The sequence below is a fragment of the Ranitomeya imitator genome, chromosome 1, assembly GCF_032444005.1.
Source record: "Ranitomeya imitator isolate aRanImi1 chromosome 1, aRanImi1.pri, whole genome shotgun sequence".
Classification (NCBI taxonomy): Eukaryota; Metazoa; Chordata; class Amphibia; order Anura; family Dendrobatidae; genus Ranitomeya; species Ranitomeya imitator.
Window position 1 is genome coordinate 193,987,332 of NC_091282.1, and position 25,305 is coordinate 194,012,636.

Genomic DNA, 25,305 nt, shown 5'->3' on the forward strand with positions numbered 1-25,305 from the left:
ATCAAATACAGGTGCTTCTCAGAAAATTATAATGTGATCAAAAAGTTAATTTATTTCAGTTCTTCAATACAAAAAGTGAAACTCATATTATATAGAGTCATTACAAACAGAGTGATCTATTTCAAGTGTTTATTTCTGTTAATGTTGATGATTATGGCTTAAAGCCAATGAAAACCCACAAGTCATTATCTCAGTAAATTGGAATAATAAACAAAAAACACCTGCAAATGCTTCTTAAGCATTTTAAAAAGTCCCTTAGTCTGTTTCAGTAGGCTCAACAATCATGGGGAAGACTGCTGACTTGACAGATGTCAGAAAGCAGTCATTAACACACTCCAAAGGTCATTGTTACAGAAGCTGGCTGTTCACAGAGTGTTGTATCCAAGCATCTTAATGGAAAATTGAGTGGAAGTAAAAAGTGTGGTAGAAAAAGGTGCACAAGTAACCGGGATAACTGCAGCTTTGAAAGGATTGTTAAGAAAAGGCCATTCAAAATTTTGGGGGAGATTCACAAGCAGTGTGTTAGGGCTGGCGGAACGCACCGAGTATATTTAGATATAATTATTGGTGCGTTCACAGCCCGGGGTCCACCGTGCAGGAAATGAACCTGCTGCTGGCAAATGGCGGCACAATATGGCAGTATAAGTGAACTCTGATACTTCTAAGAGTCGCACAGAAGGGAAAACGCTGTGCCCTGTTAGCGTCACAGTGGAACACACCTGCATAACAGAGAAAAAGCAATCAGTGGTCAGGGAGTTGCAAGCACACAAACACCTCCTCTCCGGTGGAGCCGGAATTCTAATGGCTTAACGCCAACCCTGAATTCACCATACAAAACTCCTCACCGGAGGTGCCGTTATTCTACTGGCTTATTTCACCCGGACCCTGACCACAAGCAGACAAGACCACTGAATAGCAAAAGCTCATGACATAAGCTGATCCTAGTGCATGGCCATGCAGCCATACAAACCTTTTATAGCTGCAGCAACTTCAGGACCTTCCTAGAGGACCAATGGGAGCTGCCACAGTACCTGAGCAACTTCAGGACCTTCCTAGAGGACCAATGGGAGCTGCCACAGTACCTGAGCAAGTTCAGGACCTTCCTAGAGGACCAATGGGAGCTGCTTCAGTACCTGAGCATGTGACCCCTGACCTCCAATGAGGGGTCTTACCTTGGGCATGCTCAGAAGGGGAAAAGCAGGACTTAGACCCAGAGACGTCTGCTCGCCGCTGACCAGTACTGGCTACAATGGCTGAGCCTAGAAATGCAGCAGTAACCATCCACACAGTATCAGGCTGAGCCAGACGCTGAGATCGACGTCTCCACTGAGCATGCTCCACTGCGGCTGGAGAAGAATGGGAGACCACAGCGGAGATGGTTCGAGACTCCCCCTGTGCAGAGGCGGGAACTCGACCCCTAACACAGTGGACTGCTTCTGTAGTCATTGCTTCAAGAGACACCACACACAAACGTATCCAGGACATGGGCTACAAGTGTCGCATTGCTTGTGTCAAGCCACTCATGACCAATAGACAATGCAAGAAGCGTCTTACCAGTGCCAAGGAGGAAAAGAACTGGACTGTTGCTCAGTGGTTCAAGGTGTTGTTTTCAGATTAAAGTAAATTTTGCATTTCATTTAAAAATCAAGGTCCCAGAGTCTGGAGGAAGAGTGGAGTGGCACACAATCCAAGCTGCTTGAGGTCTAGTGTGAAGTTTCCACAATCAGTGATGGTTTGGGGAGCCATGTCATCTGCTGGTGTAGGTCCACTGTGTTTCATCAAGGCCAAAGTCAGTGCAGCCATCAACCAGGAAATGTTAGAGCACTTCATGCTTCCCTCTGCCAACAAGGTTTATGTAGATGGAAATGTCATTCTCCAGCAGGACTTGGCACCTTTCCACACTGCCAAAAGTACCAATACCTGGTTTAAAAACAACAGTATCACTGTGCTTAATTGACCAGCAAACTCTCTTGACCTTAACCCCATAGAGAATATATGGAGCATTGTCAGGAGGAAGATGAGAGAAACCAGACCCCACAATGGAGATGAGCTGAAGGCTGCTATAAAAGCAACCTGGGCTTCCATAACACCTCAGAAGTGCCAATAGGCTGATCACCTCCATGCCACACCGCGTTGATGCAGTAACTGATGCAAAAGGAGCCCCGACCAAATATTGAGTGCATTTACTGAACATACATTTCAGTAGGCCAACATTTCAGATTTTAAAATCATTTTTCAAACTGGTGTTATAAAGTATTCTAATTTACTGAGATAATGACTTTGTGTTTTCATTAACTGTAAGTCATAATCGTCAACATTAACAGAAATAAACACTTGAAATAGATCACTCTGTTTGTAATGACTAAATTAACTTTTTGATGATATTCTAATTTAGTGAAAAGCACCTGTACAGGTAAAAGTGCAATGTGCTTATTTCATTAAAGGTCAAGTGACCATGAACCAGCAGGGAACTGCAAGTCGATCGTTAAGAATGAAAAGAGTCTAAGGGTACCGTCACACAGTGGCACTTTGATCGCTAGGACGACATGATCCGTGACGTTCCAGCGATATCCTTACGATCTCGCTGTGTCTGACACGCTACTGTGATCAGGGACCCCGCTGAGAATCGTACGTCGTAGCAGATCGTTTGAAACTTTATTTCGTCGCTAGATCTCCCGCTGACATCGCTAAATGGGAGTGTGTGACGCCAGGGTAAACATCGGGTTACTAAGCGCAGGGCCGCGCTTAGTAACCCGATATTTACCCTGGTTACCAGTGTAAATGTAAAAAAAAAACAAACACTACATACTTACCTTCCCGGTGTCTGGTCATGTCCCTCGCCTTCAGCTTCCCGCACTGACTGGTGAGTGCCGGCCAGCCGTAAAGTACAGCGGTGACGTCACCGCTGTGCTTTCTGGCTGTCCGGCGCTCACTGTCAGTGCAGAGAAGCACAGCGCCGAGGGACGCGACAGGAATGTAAGTATGTAGTGTTTTTTTTTTTTACGTTTACGCTGGTAACCAGGGTAAACATCGAGTTACTAAGCGCGGCCCTGCGCTTAGTAACCCAATGTTTACCCTGGTTACCAGGGGACTTCGGGATCGTTGGTCGCTGGAGAGCTGTTTGTGTGACAGCTCTCCAGCGACCAAACAGCGATGCTGCAGCGATCGACATCGTTGTCGTATCACTGCAGCGTCGTTTTAGTGTGACGGTACCTAACACTGCTATAGATAAAAGTTCAACGTGTTTGTAATGATATGCAACTGAAGTCAGTGTTTCTGAAGCAAAAGGTTTGTAAAGGCAAATATACCTAGTACTGCTAGAATATATTACATTAAAGGTCAAGTAGCCATAAACCAACAGATAGCTGCAAAGTGATCATTAGGAATGAAATTACTTACATTGGTATCAATGCAGCTAAAGAAGTGTCACAGCTTTGACCCCAAACGCGCTGTTTTGCCTAACAGGCTTCTTCCATTGGGGGCATGTTTATTGCTAGTATGAATGTAGGCTTTTATACACAATGCTAGCCACACACATGCCCCCAATGGAAGAAGCCTGTTGAGTGAAACAGCACTGTCGGGGTCGTAGATGTGGCACATCTTAAGCTGGGTTGATACCAATGTAAGTAATTTCAATCCTAATGATCACTTTGCAGCTATCTGTTGGTTTATGGCTACTTCTTGACCTTAATGTAATATATTCCAGCAGTACTAGGTATATTTGCCTTTACAAACCTTTTGCTTCAGAAATACTGACTTCAGTTGTATATCATTACTAATCATTGCACTTTTATCTATCGTTGCTCTTTATACTGATTGACCTGGTCTTCTACACATGTTCATCATAAGTAACATTCATTTCTAGTCCTTATAGTGCTGCTAAGCCTAAAGCTATTGCTAGTTTACACTTTGCTACTTTTATATGAAAACCTTTTGTTTAAATTTTAAATGAACTCTTTTTAATTTATTCCTAATAAAATATTGCAATTTTTAAATCTCGATGTTCATGCCTTTTTATCCATGGGTTGGGATTGTTGTTGAGTCTATATTTATGAGGTCACATTATACTTTGTTTGGACCTGTGTGATAATAATTTCATGTAAGGCTAACGGAGATCTTCTTTATAATGTAGTTGTTTTTACATTCATTTCTTTCTCTTAGTTTTTAGCTTCATTTATAATTTTTATATATCATTAAATAACTCCATGATTATGTGAGCTCTGTCGGATATAGGGCACAATGATATTGTGAACAGCTATGAGAAGTTCCATGCTATATGTGCTTTTTCTTTTTTTTTTTTGCATGGAAGTAAATCCACATAGTTTAATTATTTCTTAATCTTCCTTGAACTATATTTTTATGCTATATTTACATTGAGATGTTAGATTTTTGTAGGTTCAGAAAACAAATTGCATTAATGAAACAGGAACAATCTTACCAACCAACATCTAATTTTTCCTGGTGGTGATTGATGGTGTCAGGAAAAGGGGAAGTGGTGGGTTTCTATTTTAGGAAAAATGGTGCCCACTACATCAGTAGCAATGCCCTGACATCACTTACGCATTCTTATCTTATGGAGGGACTTTTGTAAAATATAGTATTTAAATCAGTCAAATTATTCCATAAAGCTGACCATGAACACGAGGTGTTGGCTGACAACCATCTCTTTTTACCACCTCATAAATGTGCATGTGTGTATGTATAAGCACGATTGTTTAATGGGATAAGCCACTTGGTGGTATCCATTCAGGCATATTAAAATCCAAGTAAGAAAGGGGGAGAAGCCAGCACTGCTTATGGTCAGAACGCAAAACATAAAGTGCACATGCACATATTAATTTCTAACTGTATTTCAATAATGAGACATTTAGCAAACAATTGATCAATTCTTTGAGCTACCCCGCCATGTCACGGCATTCTCACAATGGGGCAGTCATACTCTACGTTTTTTATATTCGCTGTGCCATTGCGGCCTCTTAAATGTATTAAAAGCAAGACCACATTAAATGCAAGCTGTACCTGAAGCATTTCTGAGTCACTCCCATGGTGCCAGAAAGGGAACGCACAGATAAAGGTTGACCAGGTCTGGACATAGACATTTCAGGTGCAACCTCCATACTACCCAACGAGCACCACAGATGAAAGGTGAGACAGGCTTGGACACAGGTGCACAACTGATGATCCCAACACCATTTATAAGGCAAGAAATTCCACTTATTAAACCTGACAGGGCACACCTCTGAAGTGAAAACCATTCCCGGTGACTACCTCTTGAAGCTCATCAAGAGAATGCCAAGAATGTGCAAAGCAGTAATCAAAGCAAAAGGTGGCTACTTTGAAGAACCTAGAATATAAGACATAATTTCAGTTGTTTCACACTTTTTTGTTAAGTATATAATTCCACATGTGTTACTCCATAGTTTTGATGCCTTCAGTGTGAATGTACAATTTTCATAGTCATGAAAATACAGAAAAATATTTAAATGAGAAGGTGTCCAAACTTTTGGTCTGTACAATATGTACTGTATGTTATATGTTCTGTATGTTGTATGTTGTATGTACTGTATGTATATACTCTATGTTGTATGTTATATGTTCTGTCTGTATTTACTGTATGTTGTATGTTCTGTATGTATGTACTGTATGTTGTATGTTGTATGTTCTGTATATTGTATGTACAGTATGTTATATGTTCTGTATGTATCTACTGTATATTGTATGTTGTATGTACTGTATGTATGTACTGTATGTTGCATGTTGTATGTTCTGTATGTTGTATGTACTGTGTGTATGTACTGTATGTTGTATGTTGTATGTGTGTATGTGTTTTTTTTTACACTTGAACACAGTAGCCGGATGAAGGGACTATACTGTCCCATCATCCGGCTACCTGTCACTGTAGCAGGCATAGCCAGATGGGAGTAGTAGTATATAAAGTAGTTTAGAAAACACCAGTGATTGTCTTACCGCTGTCTCTAACATCATGTCCTCCCTCTATCTGAAACTGAACCTGTCAAAAACTGAACTCCTCGTGTTTTCTCCCTCTATTAACCTACCTTTGCCTGACATTGCCATCTCCGTGTGCGGTTCCACCATTACTCCAAAGCAACATACCCGCTGCCTTGGGGTCATCCTTGATTCCGAGCTTTCATTCATCCCCCACATCCGATCACTGGCTCGCTCTTCTTATCTGCATCTCAAAAACATTTCTAGAATTCGCCCTTTTTTTACTTTCGACTCTTCAAAAACTCTTACTGTTTCACTTATTCATTCTCGTCTGGACTATTGTAACTCTCTACTAATCGGCCTCCCTCTCTCCCCGCTCCAATCTGTCCTGAATGCTGCAGCCAGGATTATATTCCTCACAAACCATTACAACGATGCCTCTACCTTGTGCCAGTCATTACACTGGTTACCCATCCACTCAAGAATCCAGTACAAAACTACTACCCTCATCCACAAAGCACTCCATGGCTCAGCACCACCCTACATCTCCTCTCTGGTCTCAGTCTACCACCCTACCCGTGCCCTCTGCTCCGCTAATGACCTCAGGTTAGCATCCTCAATAATCAGAACCTCCCACTCCCGTCTCCAAGACTTTACACATGCTGCGCTGATTCTTTGGAATGCACTACCTAGGTTAATACGATTAATCCCCAATCCCCACAGTTTTAAGCGTGCCCTAAAAACTCATTTGTTCAGATTGGCCTACCGCCTCAACGCATTAACCTAACTATCCCTGTGTGGCCCATTACAAAAAAAAAAAAAAAACATAATCAGGTTCCTCGCATCATGTTCTCATACACTTTATGCAGTTAATAGCCCTCTGTGCTGCTATACTGCTGCATTCTTAGGCAGTTAACTGGTTCATGCAGCTTTACATGAACACCTGAGCCTTACACTATGGCTGGTCCGAATAACTAAAGCAATTGTTACCATCCACCTCTCCTGTCTCCCCTTTTCCTCATAGTGTGTAAGCTTACGAGCAGGGCCCTCATTCCTCTTGGTATCTATTTTGAACTGTGATTTCTGTTATGCTGTAATGTCTATTGTCTGTACAAGTCCCCTCTATAATTTGTAAAGCGCTGCGGAATATGTTGGCGCTATATATATAAAATTATTATTATTATTTATTATGCCTGCCTACATACAGACCCGCACACACACAGCCACGCACACACCCACGCACAGACACACACAGCCCCGCAGACCTCTGCGATCTCCGCACAGCCCCGCGATCCCCAAAGATCCCCAGGATCGCCGAACAGCTCCGTGATCCCCGCACATAGACACACATAGAACCGCGATCGCTGCAGCCCCCCGCAATCCCCACACAAAGACACACACAGCCCTGCAGACACACACAAACACCCGCACAGAGACACGCACATCTTCCACGCACACACACAGTGTCCGCCCACACACATAGTCTCTGCCCACACACTCTTCCCCCTCCCGATCTGTAGTGTTTCTCGCACCCAACTCCGCAGCAAAACCACAGATCCTGCGGTTTTGCTGCAGATTTGACAGAATCAATGCAAGTCAATGGGTGCAGAAACGCTGCAGATCAGCAAAAAGAATTGACGTGGTCCTTTTTTGAATCTGCTGCGTTTTTAGTGCGGATTTAGTCCCCATTGATTTACTGTAAATCACTTGCAGATCTGCAGCGTTTCTGCGCAGAAAAAACCGCTGCGGATCCGCAGGAAATCTGCAAAATGTGCACATAGCCTAATGCAGAAGGATCGATAAGACTCTTTATTTTTCAAAAAAACAAAATGTTGAAACAAAAATATTTTTGCAAGAGTTAGAAAAACAGTGATAAATGAACATTATTATGATTGAACTGTCTGAACTGAGAAGGACTGGGTTTATATCAGGATAGAAGAGCAATTGCACATTTAGAAGCTATCATTTGCCTCTTTTGGAAGAATCATATTGACAAAAATGTGTTGGTTTTGAAAGTTCATGTGCACAGTTTGGTTCTCAAACTTGATGTTGTCCACTAGATGATTACATTTTTTCATCACTTTTACTATAATAATAATCTTTATTTTTATATAGTGTTAACATATTCCACAGCGATTTACAGTTTGTACACATCATCATCCCTGTCCCCGTTAGGGCTCACTATCTAAGTTCCCTATCAGTATGTCTTGGGAAAGTGGGAGGAAATCGGAGTACCCAGAGGAAACCCATGCAAACACAGGAAGAACATACAAACTCCTTGCAGATAATGTCCTTGGTGGGATTTGAAACCAGGACTCCAGCGCTGCAAGGCTGCTGTGTTATCCACTGAGCCACCGTGTTGCCCCCATCTAGGGTCAGACTAGGAAGCTCTGGTTGGTGCACAACAACAGAATAATGGACCCCTCAAACAAAACTGTCCCAGAGGTCCAGCAGAATACTGCCTAATTATGAACTTCCTGTGAATCTTATCCATTTCTCTTAGTACAGTATGTGATCCTCATGGTTGAACAGATAGAGGATGGGCCTCAAAATAACTTCTATGGTGTGCCCAAGGAACTGTAGACTGAAGTTGACCGTACACAAAGAACCGACGATAGGCAAAGAAAAGAAGTTACAAGTAAATGAACAATTACTTAACTTTGAAGATGTGGCATAATATTAGAAAAATCATTGCCTATCTATATATATAAAGCTGAGTGTATGTATGCATGTCTGTGTGTGTATGTATCAAGCCATGCCCACTCCTCATAGCCACACTCACTCCACACGCAAATCCCCATCCACACGGCTTACGTTGTTAGCGCACACGGGTGGACACGCATTCACCTCGAAAGCCACCCTGCAAAACTCACCGGCTGCAACATCCCAGCTTCTACAAGCTGCAATCAGGGCCACCGCCTTCAGAGTATCAGTGCGCGGCAGGCACAAGCCTCATATAGCTCCATCGTGTCTAGAATGAAGTTGCTCCTGTGAGGCATGACAAGGGAAAGGGAGGGGCCTCATGGATTACACCGCTGTGCTCATAAGGCTACGTTCACATTTGCGTTGTGCGCCGCTGCATCGGCGACGCAACGCACAACGCAAATAAAAACGCACCAAAACGCACGCAAAAACGCAGCGTTCTGCGACGCATGCGTCGCTTTTTGTCGAAATTTGGACGCAAGAAAAATGCAACTTGTTGCGTTTTCTGCGCCCAACGCTTGCGGCAAAAAAAACGCATGCGTCGCACAACGCAGCACAACGCATGTCCATGCGTCCCCCATGTTAAATATAGGGGCGCATGACGCATGCGTCGCCGCTGCATCGCCCGACGCAAACACGCAAAACGCTAATGTGAATGTAGCCTAACAAGTAGTTGCTGTGCACCTGTGGGCGAAAATGACAGGAGTGTGGGGAAAATGAGAGGAGTGAGGGGAAAATAGTGGAGTAAGGGGAAATTACAGGTGTGAGGGAGGAAAATGAGAGGAGCGAGAGGGAAAATGAGAGGAGTGAGGGGAAAATGACAGGTGTGAGGGGGAAAATGAGATCTGTGAGGGGAAAATGAGAGGCGTGATGGGTAAATGAGAGAAGTTTATGTTGCAAATCTGTAGTGTTGAGTATTTGATGTGAAAAGTTTATATGTGCAATATAATCATTATAATTTGTTATAACTAACCACAGCTAGCTACTATGCTCGGGCAACGGCGGGCTCTTCAGCTAGTCTATATACAGTATATAAAGCTGAGTGTATGTATCCGTGTGTGTGTGTATGTATCAAGCCACGCCCATTCCACATAGACCCGCCTACTCCACATAGCTACACTCACTCCACACGCAAAGCCTCGTCCACATGTCCCACGTTGTTAGCGCTGTGACTTCCCAGCTGCTTGGAGCTACAATCATGGCCGCCACCTTCAGAGTATCAGTGCATGGCAGGCACAGGCCACATCTAGCTCCGTCGTGTCTAAAATGGGGTTGCTACTGTGAGTAATGACATCAAGGGAATGGGAGGAGCTTCACGGATTACACCGCTGTGCTCATAACAGGAAGTTGCTGTGCACGTATGAGGGGAAGAGAAGAGTGAGGTGAAAATGAGAGCAGTGAGGGAAAAATGAGAGGACTGAGGGGAAAATGAGAGGAGTGAGGGGAAAATATTGGAGTGAGGGGAAAATGAGGTGTGAGGTGAAAATGAGAGGTGTGAGCTGAAAAAGAAGAGGTGAGTGTAAAAGGAGAGGAGTGAGGGGAAAATAGTGGAGTGATCGGAAACTGACAGGTGTGAGGGGGGAAATGAGAGGAGTGAGGGGGGAAAATGAGAGGTATGTGAGGAGTGAGGGAAAAATGAGAGATGTGAGGGGGAAAATGAGAGATGTGAGGGGGAAAATGAGAGGCATGATGGGAAAATGAGAGAAGTGAGGTGCTGCTGCAGTATGAGGCTGTGTATAGAGAAGAGTGAGGTGCTGCAGGTGGAGGCTGTGTATAAGGCCACATTCACACGTTCAGTATTTGGTAGGTATTTTACCTCAGTATTTATAAGCCAAAACCATGAGTGGGAGAAAAGTACAGAAGTGGTGACGTGTTTCTAATATACTTTTCCTCTGATTGTTTTACTCCAAGTTTTAGCTTACAAATACTGAGGTAAAAATACTGATCAAATAACATGTGAATGAGGTCTAGAGGAGAAAAGTGTGGTGCTGCAGAAGACGTAGACTGTGTATACAATACGCTTTATTGCAATTAGTGCAATTTCTCTCGGGATCAAATGTTTCCAATTGTATATGGAAGAGGAGTGTGAGGTGCTTCTGGAGGAAGTGACTATAAGGCTAGGTTCACATTATGTTAGTGCAATCCGTTTAGCGGATATGCTAACGGATTGCGCTAACGCAATGTCCAAAAAGGGATTGCGTTCGGTAATCCTGCTAGCGCAGATGCTCGATCTGCGCTAGCGAGGAACGGACCCTGAACGCTGCAAACAGGTCCGAAACTAACGGCACATCGCAGACGCATGCCAAAAATGGCATATGTTTGCGATGCGTTAGCAATCCGTTAGCACATTGCAGTCAATGGGTGCGCTAACGGATCCGTTATATAGCGTTAATTGCGACAATTGCGCCATGTGACGGAGTCCGTTAGCGGACACCCACTAACGCAATGTGAACCTAGCCTAAGGGTATGTGCACACGTCAGGGTTTCTTGCAGAAATTTTCCTGACAAAAACCGGACATTTCTGCCAGAAATCCGCATGCTTTTTTTTGCATTTTTGATGCGTCTTTGGTGCGTTTTTTGTGCGTTTTTTTCCCAAATGCATAGAATAGCGGGAAAAACGAAGAAAATCCACAAAATTAATGAACATGCTGCTTTTTTTTTTACCGCGATGCGTTTTTGTTTCGCAGAAAAAAGCGCATCATGTGCACAAAACATGCAGAATTATATCTCAATGATAGGATGCATAATGTATGCGTTTTTAATGAGTTTTTATAGTGTTTTTATTGCGAAGAAACGCGGAAAAAACGTGCAAAAACCTGAACGTGTGCACATAGCCTAAGGCTACTTTCACACTAGCGTCATGCACTGCTCGTCGCAATGCTTCATTTTGTCGAAAAGCAATTTTGCAGGATGCGTTTTTTTCTCCATTGACTAACATTAGCGACTCATTGCGACGCTTTGCCACACGTCGCAACCGTCGTGCGACGGTTGCGTCGTGTTGTGTCGGACCGTCACAACCAAAAAATGTTGCATGTAACTTTTTTTGGTGCGTCGTTACCATCTTTTCCGATCGCGCATGTGCAGCCAGAACTCCGCCCCCGCCTCCCCGCACCTCACAATGGGGCAGCGGATGCGTTGAAAAACAGCATCCGCTGCCCCGTTGTGCGGCGCTTCCACAGTATGCGTCGGTGCGCCGCAACGTCGCATTGCGACGTGCAGTGCACGACGCTAGTGTGAAAGTATCCTAAAGGAGAAAAGCTGTGCTGCAGAAAAATGCTGTGTATAAAGGAGGAGCGTGAGGTGCAGGAGGAGGATGAGTAAAAAGGAGCATGAGGTGCAGGAGGAATAAGGCCCCATAACTGCCGCCGTTAAAAGTTATATCTGCAGTTGTTAATATTGTGTTTATAAAAAACTTTTGCTTCAACAAAGAGTTTTTAAGTGCAATATAATCATTATAATTTTGTTATAACTAACCACAGTTAGTTACTATGCCCGGGCAACGGCGGACTCTTCAGCTAGTTTATTCTAAAAACAGCGCTTTTCTTATATCTGGGTTTTGGCAAATCAGCTCCTTCAATTTGAGCTATAAAATTAGGCATATCCCATAAATAAAACCACTAAAAAGCCCACTCATCTCAAAAATGATCAGTTTTTGCACTTATGTTATTCATACTGCTCCTTAGAGTATTCGATTTTTTCTCTTTTCAATCTGCCATATGGTCCCAGAGAAATGGTCCTTTTTAATAAGTGATATGATCTTTACTAAAGGGGCAGTGCTCGCAAGGTAATCTTTACAGTACCATAAAAGCACTTTAAAGTGTCAATATTATATTGACTTTAAGTGTTGATACATCAAATAGGTGGCACTAGACTTCAAACCCTTTTCGTCTCTGAATAGGATATTTACATGTTTAAATTCCCAGAGGCATGTAGAAAAGACGCGGAGACACCATCACGTGTTTCTCAACGCAAGCAATATATAGCCAGGTCTTTCACCGGGAAGGAACAACCACGGGAAGGGCAGCATCCAAGAAGGAAAACCACCTATGCCAAAACATGGTATCCATCCACAGACAGCTGTTTCGGGGTATTTGCCCCTCATCAATGTGGAGTAGGAAATGGGGTATTAGGAGCAGTGCCTAGTAAAAGGACTTGGTACACTGTTGGTAGACTTCCTGTCAGAGACCTCTTATACAGCTGAGTCAGATATCCTGATTTGCACTGATGAGGGGAAAACACCCTGAAACATGTCTGCGCATGGAGTTTATGGTTTGGCTTCTTATACTAAGTGGTGTGGAAAGACCCTTTAAAAGGCTGATATTAATTTTTCAGGTTGCTATATTGCAATAGTTGGCACTAGAGTTCCAGTCGTATTCCTTTCTGAAGAGGTTTTATATGGTTGGAAAATGGACATGTAGTGTTAAATACTGTTTTCTCCTGGAAGTGAATTTACACATTTCAAAAATATACAAAATGCCAGTGAGCTTTTGTAAGTTCTCATTTATATATTCTTTCACTCTGATACAAAGTAAAACATATTTGCCCAAAATAAAGCAACAGTGAACAGCACAAAATGTTATTTAATGGCAGAAAGCATTCATAGAAAAGAATGGGCAATGGGTTTAGTGTGGCGTGGAAACATATGAACAGTCGGGTAGCTCAGTTATTATTTTCATCTGTTTTTAGATTTCATGATAAAAAAGAATATACAAGTAGTATTATCAGTCTTTATACCTTTATTATCAGAAACTCCTTTGGCTATGTAATATCAAAATGGACAACCCTCCATGTGAAGATACAATATATTTGTTTTATAGCTTGTACTTACTGTACGTAGTACAGTGTATTAGGCATCCTTTTAGACTTTGTCTCTGACAGGACCTAATATGAGTACAATGATGGCAAGTTGTCATGGGAGCCCATAAGCACTCTGCAACCAACGTTGATCCAATGGGCTCACAGAGGAAGCCCTCTCCTTCTGTAAACTACTTAAGTGTCTGTATATGCACACCTTACACACCTTGTTGTGATGTCATTGAAATTATGAATGGTTGTCTGAAGCATGTTCTGTGATAATGAATGCACTTGAGCCCACAAATCATCAAGATCCACTGCTGGCAGTTCTGTTTGCAATGACCGATCAATGACGTCTCAAATATACTTAATAAAAGACCATTAGGGAGATGCTGTAGGCCATGGAAACATAATGAGACCATGCAGGCTGCTCATGGTAGCACGAGCAATATTCAGCTTGGTGTTGTTATCGTGGTAAACGGCTCATGGGACACTTTGGAAAAAGTGTAGTACCAGTGGTTCCATAACCAAATCAATGAGCTGAGCTGTTAGTGTCCCATCCAGCTACTTACATTATGCTACCCCTCACCATAATGCCATGAATAGGCCTTGTGAAGGCCTCTTCATGGTGTTTCCCATGCTGTCTCTAGATGGTGACCGAAGGCTGGAATGGAGTAAATGAAGGCTGGAAAGGAGGCCTTATCAACTTTAGTGACGAGCCCAGCATTTGCCTTGGATTCAATGATAGCTGAACATTGGTCTGGAGTCCACATGGGCAATGCCATGAAGAGGTCTTCACGAGGGACATCACATCATCCTTGTTCACATCAGTCCTATTGGCACAATGTGTGATAGCCAGACTCATTTAATCTTCATTCCAGGTACACTAGAAACTCATTGTTAAATTGATTTGGTTATGGAGCCAGTGGTACAGCCATTTCTCCAAAGTATCCAAGGAACTGCTTTTCAACACAACATCAAGCTGGATGTTTCTTGCGCTACTGTGAGCAGCCTGGGAGGCATAAACATGCTACCATGGGCTGCAGTGTTTGTGGACATCTGGGACATCATTGGTTGGTAATTGGAAAGGGAGCTGCTAGCAGCCGATCTTGATGATTCGCATGCTCAATTCAGCAAAATCACTCAGAAAACTCAGAACATTACTCAGAAAACCATTAGCAATCTCAATACATTATACCAAGGCATGTACAGTAAGTGCGTGGATTTCTGTGTGTGGCGTTCATACTTAATACTGAATAAATTGAGAGATTTTGAAAAATTTATTCATGGTTTTCACAATTTTGACATAATTAAATATCCATGGGTCCTGTGATTTTGTGATTTCTATAACTCCATAATCTTTCCTTCTTAATGTTGCAATTTCAATATCGAAATTGTAGATTAAAAAAGAAATTAAAAAGGACTTAGTCACTGAAGAGATTTATTGAAATGAACATGAGAGTTGAGGAGCAAAGTGAATCCGCTTCCAAAAGTGACCCTATTGTGGCTGTGAACAATTGTTCCGCTTTTCCTTAGCACTATTGATTCCTTTGATTATTCTTTACTTTTATATATTTTAGTCCTCATGATCCTCCTGAAAATGTCTGATATAAGAGGAAAGGGTCTGCCTTCATTCATTTACTCATTATTAATACGTTATCAGGGTCATTTCTTTTCTCATTTTTTTCAATTTTGTCCTTCAAATATTGATGTGTGACCTTAGTTTTGGTTCACAATGATGATATTGTGTCCTTTTTCATTTTATTTCTAAACATCCATGGATTATAATGTCTTATAAACATATCACAAATTACTTTTCGTAGAAAATGTGAGGGAATGATGATTGGTTAGTTTCCATTTTATTTCATGGCTATAGGTTAAATCTAAATAAAAATAATACTTCATATTTTAAGTAAAGATAAAATGTGCTCATCTCAGAGTTGTTATACATTGACAATATTGCATTACTGTACAAATATGCACTATATGCTGTATATTTATCTCTGCAGAATGAGCTATTTATGATGCACAACTTAATAAACATCTTTGAAAAGGACACCCGGGCATCCGCAAGGGCTGTATCAGTGAAAGAAGAAGAAATTAACAATGTGGAGCTCATTGATCCATTATTTGATTTCTTCTCCTACAACAAGGTAACATCTAATTAGCAATAATGTTGGCTGTGAAGTGTTTGCATGCGGTATGTATGGACTAAGATTGGATCTAAAAAGAAGAGAAGTGTTCTTCATCTTCATTGGATTAACTCCTTATTATGATTATGCATAAAAACTGTGAACCAGGCTCAAGAGTGTAAAATAGAAAATCTCTGTTAGGGCTCACTCACACATCCGTATTTTGGGTCCCACTGCTCTTCGTGAAGAACAGACAGCACTCGGACCAATGGTATTCAATGGGGCAGTGCAGATGAGCAATTTTTTGTTTTTCACTGACTGAATCGGCATGTGAGAAAAATCGCAACATGCACTAGTCTCTTCCACAAATCGGATGAGACGCACCCATTCATGTCTTTGGGTGCATAAAAAAAATCAGATTCCGTTCAGAGACACAGCATAGCATTCAATTCGTACGGCTACATTGCAATTCTGTAACATAGGAGACTGTAAATGGTAGCGTAAAAATTTAAAGGGACTCTATCACCTGAATTTGGAGGGAATAATTTTCAGCCATAGGGGCGGGGTTTTCGGGTGTTTAATTCACCCTTTCCTTACCCGATGGCTGGATGCTGGCTGCAATATTGGATTGAAGTTCATTCTCTGTCCTCCGTAGTACATGCCTGCACAAGGCAATCTTGCCTTGCGCAGGTGTGTACTATGGTGGACTGAGAATGAACTTCAATCCAATATTGCCGCCAGCATGCAGCCAGCGGGTAAGGAAAGGGTGAATCAAACACCCCAAAACTCCGCCCCTATGGCTGAAAATTGTTCCCTCCAAATTCAGGTGACAGAGTCCCTTTAATAGCTGCTGCTGTAAAGATGTTGATGTAGTATTTCCTGAAGGAGTCATATAGACTCTGAAACGAGTTAAATAAACCACCATTAATATCTTCACTACATCTGGCTTTGAATTGGTTGGCAGCGCGGACACAATCCACAAATCTTCTTTTATAACATTCCTGTTATGGTCGCGTGTCGACCCATGGATCTGCGGCAGCTGGCATATACACGCTAGCATTACACCACGATCAGGTGAGCAGCTCTTTGATAATACGACACTTGTAAATCCTGAGATGAGACCCTATCTGCGCTTTTCTACTTTTTTCCTGCAAGTTTTTATTTCCACTGCTGTAAATAAAGAGATTTTATATGGACTGCACATGGAAGACAAGTGAGAAAACAATCATCAGAGTTGTCTGGATGAATGCTAAACTATTTTTTATACACTTGTGTGAACCTACCCTTAAGATGATGGAGCAGGCAGTAATTAATTTCTGAAAATGCTACAATCATGTAAAGATATGGAGTGAAGCAGTGATACACATATTTGACAGCCATTCTATTTACTTGGGGCTTTGCAGAGACTCATTTTCGGGAATGGTTTTCAATATTTTAGGGAGTTGGACGGGGCAAACGGTATCTTATCACTTATTCTATTTAGGGTATTATACCCTCAAATTGGGCCAAAAAAATCATATACTCAACTGCACACTCTTTTGTACTACCCTAAGTATCTCCTTCTAGTATCCTGGCATTCTCTTCCAACGAGGTGGCATCAGATGACCAATAAAGCCAATCAGCATGCCAAGATTGGCTGCAGCATTAACATTGCATTTGGGAAGGTGGAAAAAAGGAGACTATTTCTTCTAGCTCTGATGCTACGTAATAGCTATAGTTAGCCAGCAGCTCCTGATTGATTGTATTGGACACCTAATGCTAGCATTCGGAAGAAGAAGCCAGGAGACCAGCGCGTTGAACCAGCAGTAGAGCATTGGACAAGCAGTAGATGAATACCTCGTGGTTTTATTTTTTTTGCAGCTTTTAGTTTTGGCATACCATTGGCTCCTTTTTAAAAGATTATTAAGCATCTAGAACACAGTATAACTAGTTCTCTATTTTGTGCATACAAGGTTTTTACAATTACCTTTTATTGAAAATGCGATAGTTGCAGACAATGAAGCAGAATTCCCTTTTTCACAACAGGCAGCTGCTTTAATCCGAATGGCTTCAACCTTCCTGACAGAGACACTCTTCCTCAAAGGGATCAGCGTGAGTTTAGAAAATCATTTTTGGAATTTATGAACTTTTGGCAATATAAGACTAGACAGACACATCTGATTCATTGATACTACATGGATTTCTGCTTACCGCCTGAAGAAGTAATGACCTTCCATTTGTCTCATCACAGTCATACTTGAAGAAATTTGCATTTTCAAATGCTGACCAGGATGGTTTGTGGAATCATTTACAAATGGTACTTTTTCTATATTTCTTCCAAACTGCGGCATGCATAAAATAAATTGCACTATTCCTTTTTTTAACATTTAGTAACTTCTGTCAGATAGTTTATAATTAGTGATGAGCAAGCGTGTTCAGATAAGGTATTATCTGAGCACGCTTGTGTGCTAATAGAGTATCTTCGCCAATAAAATGTAAGCCCAGCATGCTCAAATGCTAATAGGGTGTCTTCGGCATGCTCTATTACTATGTTCGAGTCACGACTCGCGGCTGTTCGACAGCTGCAACACTTGCAGGGATTGCTTAACAAACAGACATTAACACTAGGACTACTGGACTCGTGAACCCTGACTAGAAGCTGCAAGTACGTAGTCAAAATGACTATACCAGTAGTCCTAGTGTTAATGAAGTAATGGAGTATGGTTGTACGGTAAATACGAGTCCACTGCTAGTTTAAAGATGGTGTATAGCATAGAGTAGGCATATATTTGTTAGATACTAAGTAGGTAGGAACTAAGTAGGTAGATATACTAAGATTTACAAAATGAACACTTAAAAAATTTAATTGTAATGTGTGTGTGTATATATACAGTATATATATAATTATATGTTAAATACTGTTGATACAAACAACAACATGGCTCATTTTCTAAGTTTATAGATGACCAGGATGAAGTTAAGTTGCCAGTGCCACTGAAAAACATTATGGATTCATGGACATGGAAAAAAGGCATGCCTCTAGTAACGCTCAACACGTCTACTGGTATGCTAAGTCAAGGAATGTTGAATATCGGCAATCATGAAAACATCACCAATGATTCAAAGTATGTCTATATAATGCAAAACAGCAGTATTACACACTGTAAAAGAGTACTAAATAATTAAGGCAATAGTGTAAACCATATGTATATTTTCTATATTTATATTGTTTAATATCTGTAGCCAGAGCATTAAAACTACCTGCATAATGCTGTATAGGTCACACCTTTGACCCATCGAAATCTGGACTCTACAAGACCTCTCACTGAGTCATGAGTTAAGCATAAGCACCACAAAGTAAATGAAATCGGTAATTTCAGCAGAATAAATGAAATAATTTTTAACAGAAATTTTAAGTTACTTTTTTAGAGTGTAAAATGTGTGTTTTAGATCTGACAAAACTAGAAAATGTAAATACAGAGCATGAACTTTTATACATCTGAAATCCAAATGATGGAACCTTCATTGCAATTAGGTTTATTGGCAAAGTTTGGAAACTTTCTACTCTTTCCAATAAAACAATCACATAAGAATAATTTAAATATCTCAAAACAACTAATATTACAGGTGGTTCCTACAAATTCAATACAAAATGCCACTTTTACTATGGCATACTCAGAGTTTTTAAAGTAATTCATCCCCTTCATGACATTCATCTTTTGTACTAGCCCTTTTGGATGTTATGACCTGCTGCAAACTTGATTCATAGCCAAACGTGAGCTAAGGCAGGAATCCTAGCCTATTTCTTATAGGTGATGACCTCTAGTTCATTAATATTCTTGGGTTTGCATGGTGCAAATGACATCTTCATAGCCCACCAAAGAAATGGGGTTCTAGCCAGGCTGTTGTGACAGCCACTCTAGAACCTTCCAGGACTTCATTTGAAACCAAGCCTTGGTGGATTTTGAGGTACTTTTTGGGTCGCTGTCCTATCAGATGTCTCAACGACACCTAAGCTTTAGCTTCTTCACAGTAGGCATGACATTTTCTCATAGGATTTCCTGATACTTCATTGAATCCATCTTGGAGGCAACACCTGGTTTGCAAATGATTAATCTTACGTGGCATTGTTTTGGGGAAGTTCAATAATTCTGTGACTGTCATAGTCATTAAAAGTGGAATTTTGTGTTGAATTTGGCAACACCACTTGTTTTGTTGAGCTATTAAAATTATAGTTTGTTTTTTGTTGAAAACAGCAGAAAGTATGTAAACTTTGCTAATACCGTAAGTCTAATTTGCAATGGGGCTGAATGGCCAAGTAACAATTATACTGCAGCTGTAGCAGGCCCAGTCTCTGAACATTTAGGAACCTATTGTGAAAAAAAATACTTATTTTTTCAAGATTTTATGTTAAAGAGATTTTTTTTAATAAAATATTGTCAGTGTAGATGTTTTTTTCTTCTTCATTTCCTTTGTTACTATCTATTGTATATTAAAATAGATCCTGAAATGTTTAAATGTTTGTTCAAATTTCAAACTAAAAATTCCAAAAGTTTTATGTAAATAAAAATACCAGAATAATTATGTACCCACAGCTGATCAAGCACCTTCTCACTGCTGCTCCCCAGTGATCTTTGTTGACGTGATGTCATAGCATATGTCTGCTGCGGTCAATGACTCGGCTCAGTATTTGGCTGCAATTGTCCCATGCTCTGAATGTGATGTCACTGCTGCAGCCATATCAACAAAGACCGGTGGAGCCCGTCAGAGAGGCAATGCTGGAGTGGCAGTGGGCATATCATTAATGTGTTATTTTTTACAGATCAAGGTTTTGGACATTTTTTCTTGGAAACTGGAGCACCACTTTGTGTTCACACTATTCAGTGAGCCTGAAAGTATTATGTGAGCTCCGCTATACGATAATTGCAAGAACCCAAAAGAAAATGGACACTAGAGCTAATAAAATATTAGAAAATTTATTGAGAATACTCTAAAAGTTATATTCAAACAACCATTACAAATTTATAATAAAATTAGAACGCAAGATAGAAGAAATGGACAACCTAGTACCACGTGCAGGAAAAGAACAATGCAGGTCTGATGTGTAAGGCACTACGTATTTCATAAAGACTACTCATAAACATAAATCATCTCAAAATTATACCAAAAACAGAATACTATATGTGGACTAATGGTTCAAACTATCAAAACAGAGCCATATATAACATCAGATAATGGAGACATATATAAAGTGCCAATAGTGCAATATATATAAAATACCAATAAGCGCCACAGTGGCGACTACAGTATACCAAGAACCTCACTGGGGGCACATAATATAAGACACAGTATCCATATACTGGGGTTAAATGATTAATAAATAAATATATTTATCCTCTTAAAGGTGCATACATAGGCTGACAAATATCCACAAGTGTGCTAAAGATATTATTATGACATATAGTCACAGCATGTACAAATTCAATGCCATAATAGGAAGAAAAGCAGCAGCCATAGACAAAGGGAAAGAATCCCAATACAAAGAGGGGGAGAGAGATCAATATGATGCATGAACCAACCTGCTCCTGGACGCAGGATGAAAACCCCTTTCTCTCTCTCCCTCCATTTTATTATTAGGATTTTCTCCAGAAAACTTTCAAGACAGGGGCATAGCTAGGGGTTCAATGCAGGGTGGGGAAAAACACGTCTGAGTGAGCTCATAACCTAGGTAGTCATTTTTACATCTTCGGTGGTACACCATAATCATAGTGTGTAAAGGGGAACCTTAACCAATGACCATGCTGTTACTGAAAAAAAAAACAGTATATAAAGACCAGGATCGATATTACCGCCATACGTTGACTATATAGTGGCATATACGCAGGAATTCTGCAGAGCATTTTAAGAGACTACAGTTCAGTTATAAGTAGTGACTTACTGGTTACCTGCTTTCTGATGGAGTCGTTCTCTTTTTTCATTATTTCCATCTAACCACCATAACGACTTTTTTCAGTCGTGATACTTCTGCAGAGTTTACAGCAAAGACACATTAGACTTCTCACATTTCCATAAAGGTCCCCATCTATCCTCATCCTGCACACACTGCTGTCGTATTTGTTCTTATTACTAGACTTGCTGTGTGACATGGTAACAGGACTGTTCTTAGTCCCCCATAGTAAACATACCCACCACTGTGCCCCTTACATTGTGAAATGTCCCTTTTGTGACCGCTAGATGATACAATTGCACCCTATAAAGTATTAATGCCCTCTGTGAATGAACTAAAGTGCTCACAGATTGTCCTTTCCTCTAGAAATTAATATTGTAACCTGTGTGCCCTTTTGATGATTACAAAACACTTAATACATTCTAATATTGTCCCCTGAATGCCATTAAACAGTAATATTGTTCCCTGAATGTCTCTTAAGCAACTAATAAAAGGTTGATTGTGACTTGTAGGATCGCTACTTCCAACAGGAGGCGCTATAGAGGTTAAGTCCTCTTTTTCTGTGAAGAGGCAATTTGCACATCACAAAAGTAATAATGTTCTGAGTTTCCCACATAAAAAATAATGCCTTTGCGTCTCCCTAAGTATAGTAATGCAATAATGTAATAATGTAATAATGCTTCTTGAGTCTCCCCATGTTTAGTAATATTAGCTCCTGAGTTCACCCAACATAATGTAATAGAGTCCCAAGTTCCTGCTTATATTATAATAGTGCCCCTGAGACCCTCATATAGAGTAATAACGCCCAATAACCCTTAAGTCCCCCCCCACATGTAATAATAATGTCCAGTGAGCTCCTGCATACCTGCATATATTGCCTCTAAATCCCCCACATGCAGTAATAATGGCCCTGAGTTACCCCCACATACAGTAATGATGGCCCCTGTGTCCCCTGCACATAAAGTAATGATGAGTTCCCCTACAAAAAAGCAATAGCGGCAGAAAATTGAATAATGCTATATATTTTCACCTAACTCTGGATCCTGGAGAGTCCACTGGCATAGTCAGAATCCCGACCCGGGCAAAGACATGATATCATTATCGCACCAACAGTGCCAGGACTCTGACATCCTGTGCATGCCCCCTGCCATTCTGAAGGCTGCAGTCCTAAAATAACCAACTGAGAATGGATTCAGTAAGTCCAGTACATTTAACCTGCATCATTTTTTGCATGAATGCAAATGTATATTCTATATTTTTCCTAAAATAATATTCAAAGTGTAGTGAACATTTCATCTTTTTTCTACAGTCATACATGGATTATTCCTATTTCTTGGATGAAAAACGGAGTCCGGCAACCATCAATCTGGCTAGATTCTAAGACAAGTAGGTATTAGATAACTATTCTTATGTCTGTGGCATGCTTAGTGTTACTGAGTTTTGGGACTGCATACTTAAAAAGATTGTTCGCATAGGTTGAAATGTAACACATTTTGGGTATTAATGTCACTGTACAAGTCTGAAGGGCTGCCTGTTTTGTATGATTTGTATCTGTTGGATCTTGATTCCAAATGCTGCGGTTTGCTGATACAGAGAAACAAGCCCCGATCGACTATACAGCAAGTTGTACTCGTACAGTACCATTTGCAAGCATCGATCACTGGCACTGGATGTGAATAATTGCAAGTGCTATCATTTATTCACTTTCAGTTTCATTATTCTTGGCGGCATAATCTTATTTACATTGGACCATGTGCTGTCAATAAATAATGATTTTACTTTCTGCATAAAAGATGCTAACTGCAAAGAAATGTTCGATTGTGACTCTCCATTATGGCCAACTTAAGAGACGTTACATTTGAAGTAGCTCAGAATGAGCTAGATGTCATTTTGTTATCTCCCATAGGTACCCTTTCAATATCAGCTCTTTACTCAGTAATGAAATCTAATTTGTTGGGAGTGCACCCTGACGTCTTCTTAAAAATACTGGAAACAGCAATTAGATTATGTGGATGTTCCTTATAAGATTAGAATGGGGTGGAATTTATTTAGGAAACACATCATAAACAACATATGGAGAGAGACTCAGTATAAAATAATGCACGGAGCCATATAAGTTTTCAGTATTCCCAAAAAGGATCCTCTTTCAAATAAGCTAACTGCCTGTCCCAAATGCCACCTCTCTTGTTCCGATCTCATGCATGGTCTTTGGTCTTGCCCTACATCCGTCTCCTTTTGGGGTTTGATATCAAATCTGATTCAAACCATTTGGGGTTCAGGTTACTCTTTATCTCCCTATTTAGCCTTATTTCACTTTGGAGATAACACAGAGACCACTAACAAGAAGATAGCGTGTCTCCCCAAACTGCTGCACACCCCTTGCTTATACTAGCAAAAACAATGCTTCTTAAATATTGGCTGGACCCAAACTTACCCTCCATCACAGAATCGATAGCACAAATGAAGCACTTCATGGAAATAGAACAGGATGCTCTATGTAATAAAGAATCGCAGGCAGGCAGGTTTCTTTTGAAATGGAAGCAGTTTATTGTGAATTGTTGCTCTTTGCGGGAAAAGGAGAACATGGCCAAACTGTTTGTATCTACACCCTGGTATATATTGGAGGACCTAAAAAATATTCTGGGATTATTACGCCTGCATTAATCAGAGGGGGGAGATGACTATTCAGGGCCAATTACTCTTATTATATTTGTTTTCTCTTCTTAGGATGAATTTAAATAATATACACTATCATTTGATGGGATGGATAATGATGACTTAAAGGTTTAAATGTTGATATTAGTTTCTTTATTTTGTATGTTCATCAAACAGATCGGTGAATGTCATTTCTACTTGTCCGATCTGCGGACGGACAATTGTCTATATCACTCAGTATGATTTGTTCTGGGTTTTTTTTCTGTAATTTGAAAATGCCAATAAAAATTATGTTATAAAAAAAAAATAAATGTTCGATTGTTTACTCGATAAACATATTTATATGAACTCATGTGCATCCACTTGAATGCCCATCATCTGATCATGGGTCTATATAAGAGGTCTTTGAAGAGGATTTTGAAATTTTTACGTTATCCACTATCTAATGTCCAAAAATCGAATAGCACTCCTTCCCTTCCAAGCTCTGCCATGTGCCCAAACAGTAGCTTCCAACCACAATTGGGGTATCCATGTGCTCAAGAGAAATTGCACAACAAAATTTTGCATCCATTTTCTGCTTTTTTCATTGTGGAAATAAAAAAAATTATGGGTATAGCAACATTTTAGTGTAATTTTTCATTTCTTTCTACCAGATTGCATTACTTCCTGTGAAGCACCTAACGGGTTAAACCCCAACTTTCTGCAGATTTTTCAATTGGGATCTTGTTTGTGGGTTTTCTGACATACATGCCCCTCAAAGTCACTTCAAATGTGAAGTGGTTCCTAAAAAAATATAAGACTTGTAAATTTTATGGGGAAAAAAATGAAAACTTTGCTTCTGAACTATTAGCCTTTTTAACACACTAAGAAAAAGAGTTAATCAAAAATGATGTTGATGTAAAGTAGAAATGTGGTGAATGTTATTCGTTATTTTTTGGTGGTATGACTGTTTTAAGGGCATAAAAATTCAAAGTTCGAAAATTACAAATTTTCCACAATTTTTGTCAAATTTTAGATATTTTCATAAATAAACGCAAATCATATTGACCTAAATTTACTACAGTCATGTAGTACAATGTGTCATGAAAAGAAAGTCTCAGAATCACTGAGCTATAACTAACTTTTTAGCGTTGAAAAATTTGGGCTGGT

General features: G+C 40.4%; 1 protein-coding gene across 2 annotated transcripts in view; it reads left to right on the forward strand.

Moving 5' to 3' along the window:
- The window catches only part of LVRN (laeverin), a 200,058-nt gene that overhangs the window by 93,693 nt on the left and 81,060 nt on the right, over positions 1-25,305 (forward strand). For both annotated transcript variants that reach the window (XM_069753189.1, XM_069753199.1), the window contains exons 7-11: positions 15,453-15,596; positions 17,601-17,666; positions 17,806-17,871; positions 18,510-18,679; positions 22,811-22,887. In XM_069753189.1, coding sequence (XP_069609290.1) covers positions 15,453-15,596; positions 17,601-17,666; positions 17,806-17,871; positions 18,510-18,679; positions 22,811-22,887 — 523 coding nt within the window. The remainder of the gene's footprint in view (positions 1-15,452; positions 15,597-17,600; positions 17,667-17,805; positions 17,872-18,509; positions 18,680-22,810; positions 22,888-25,305) is intronic.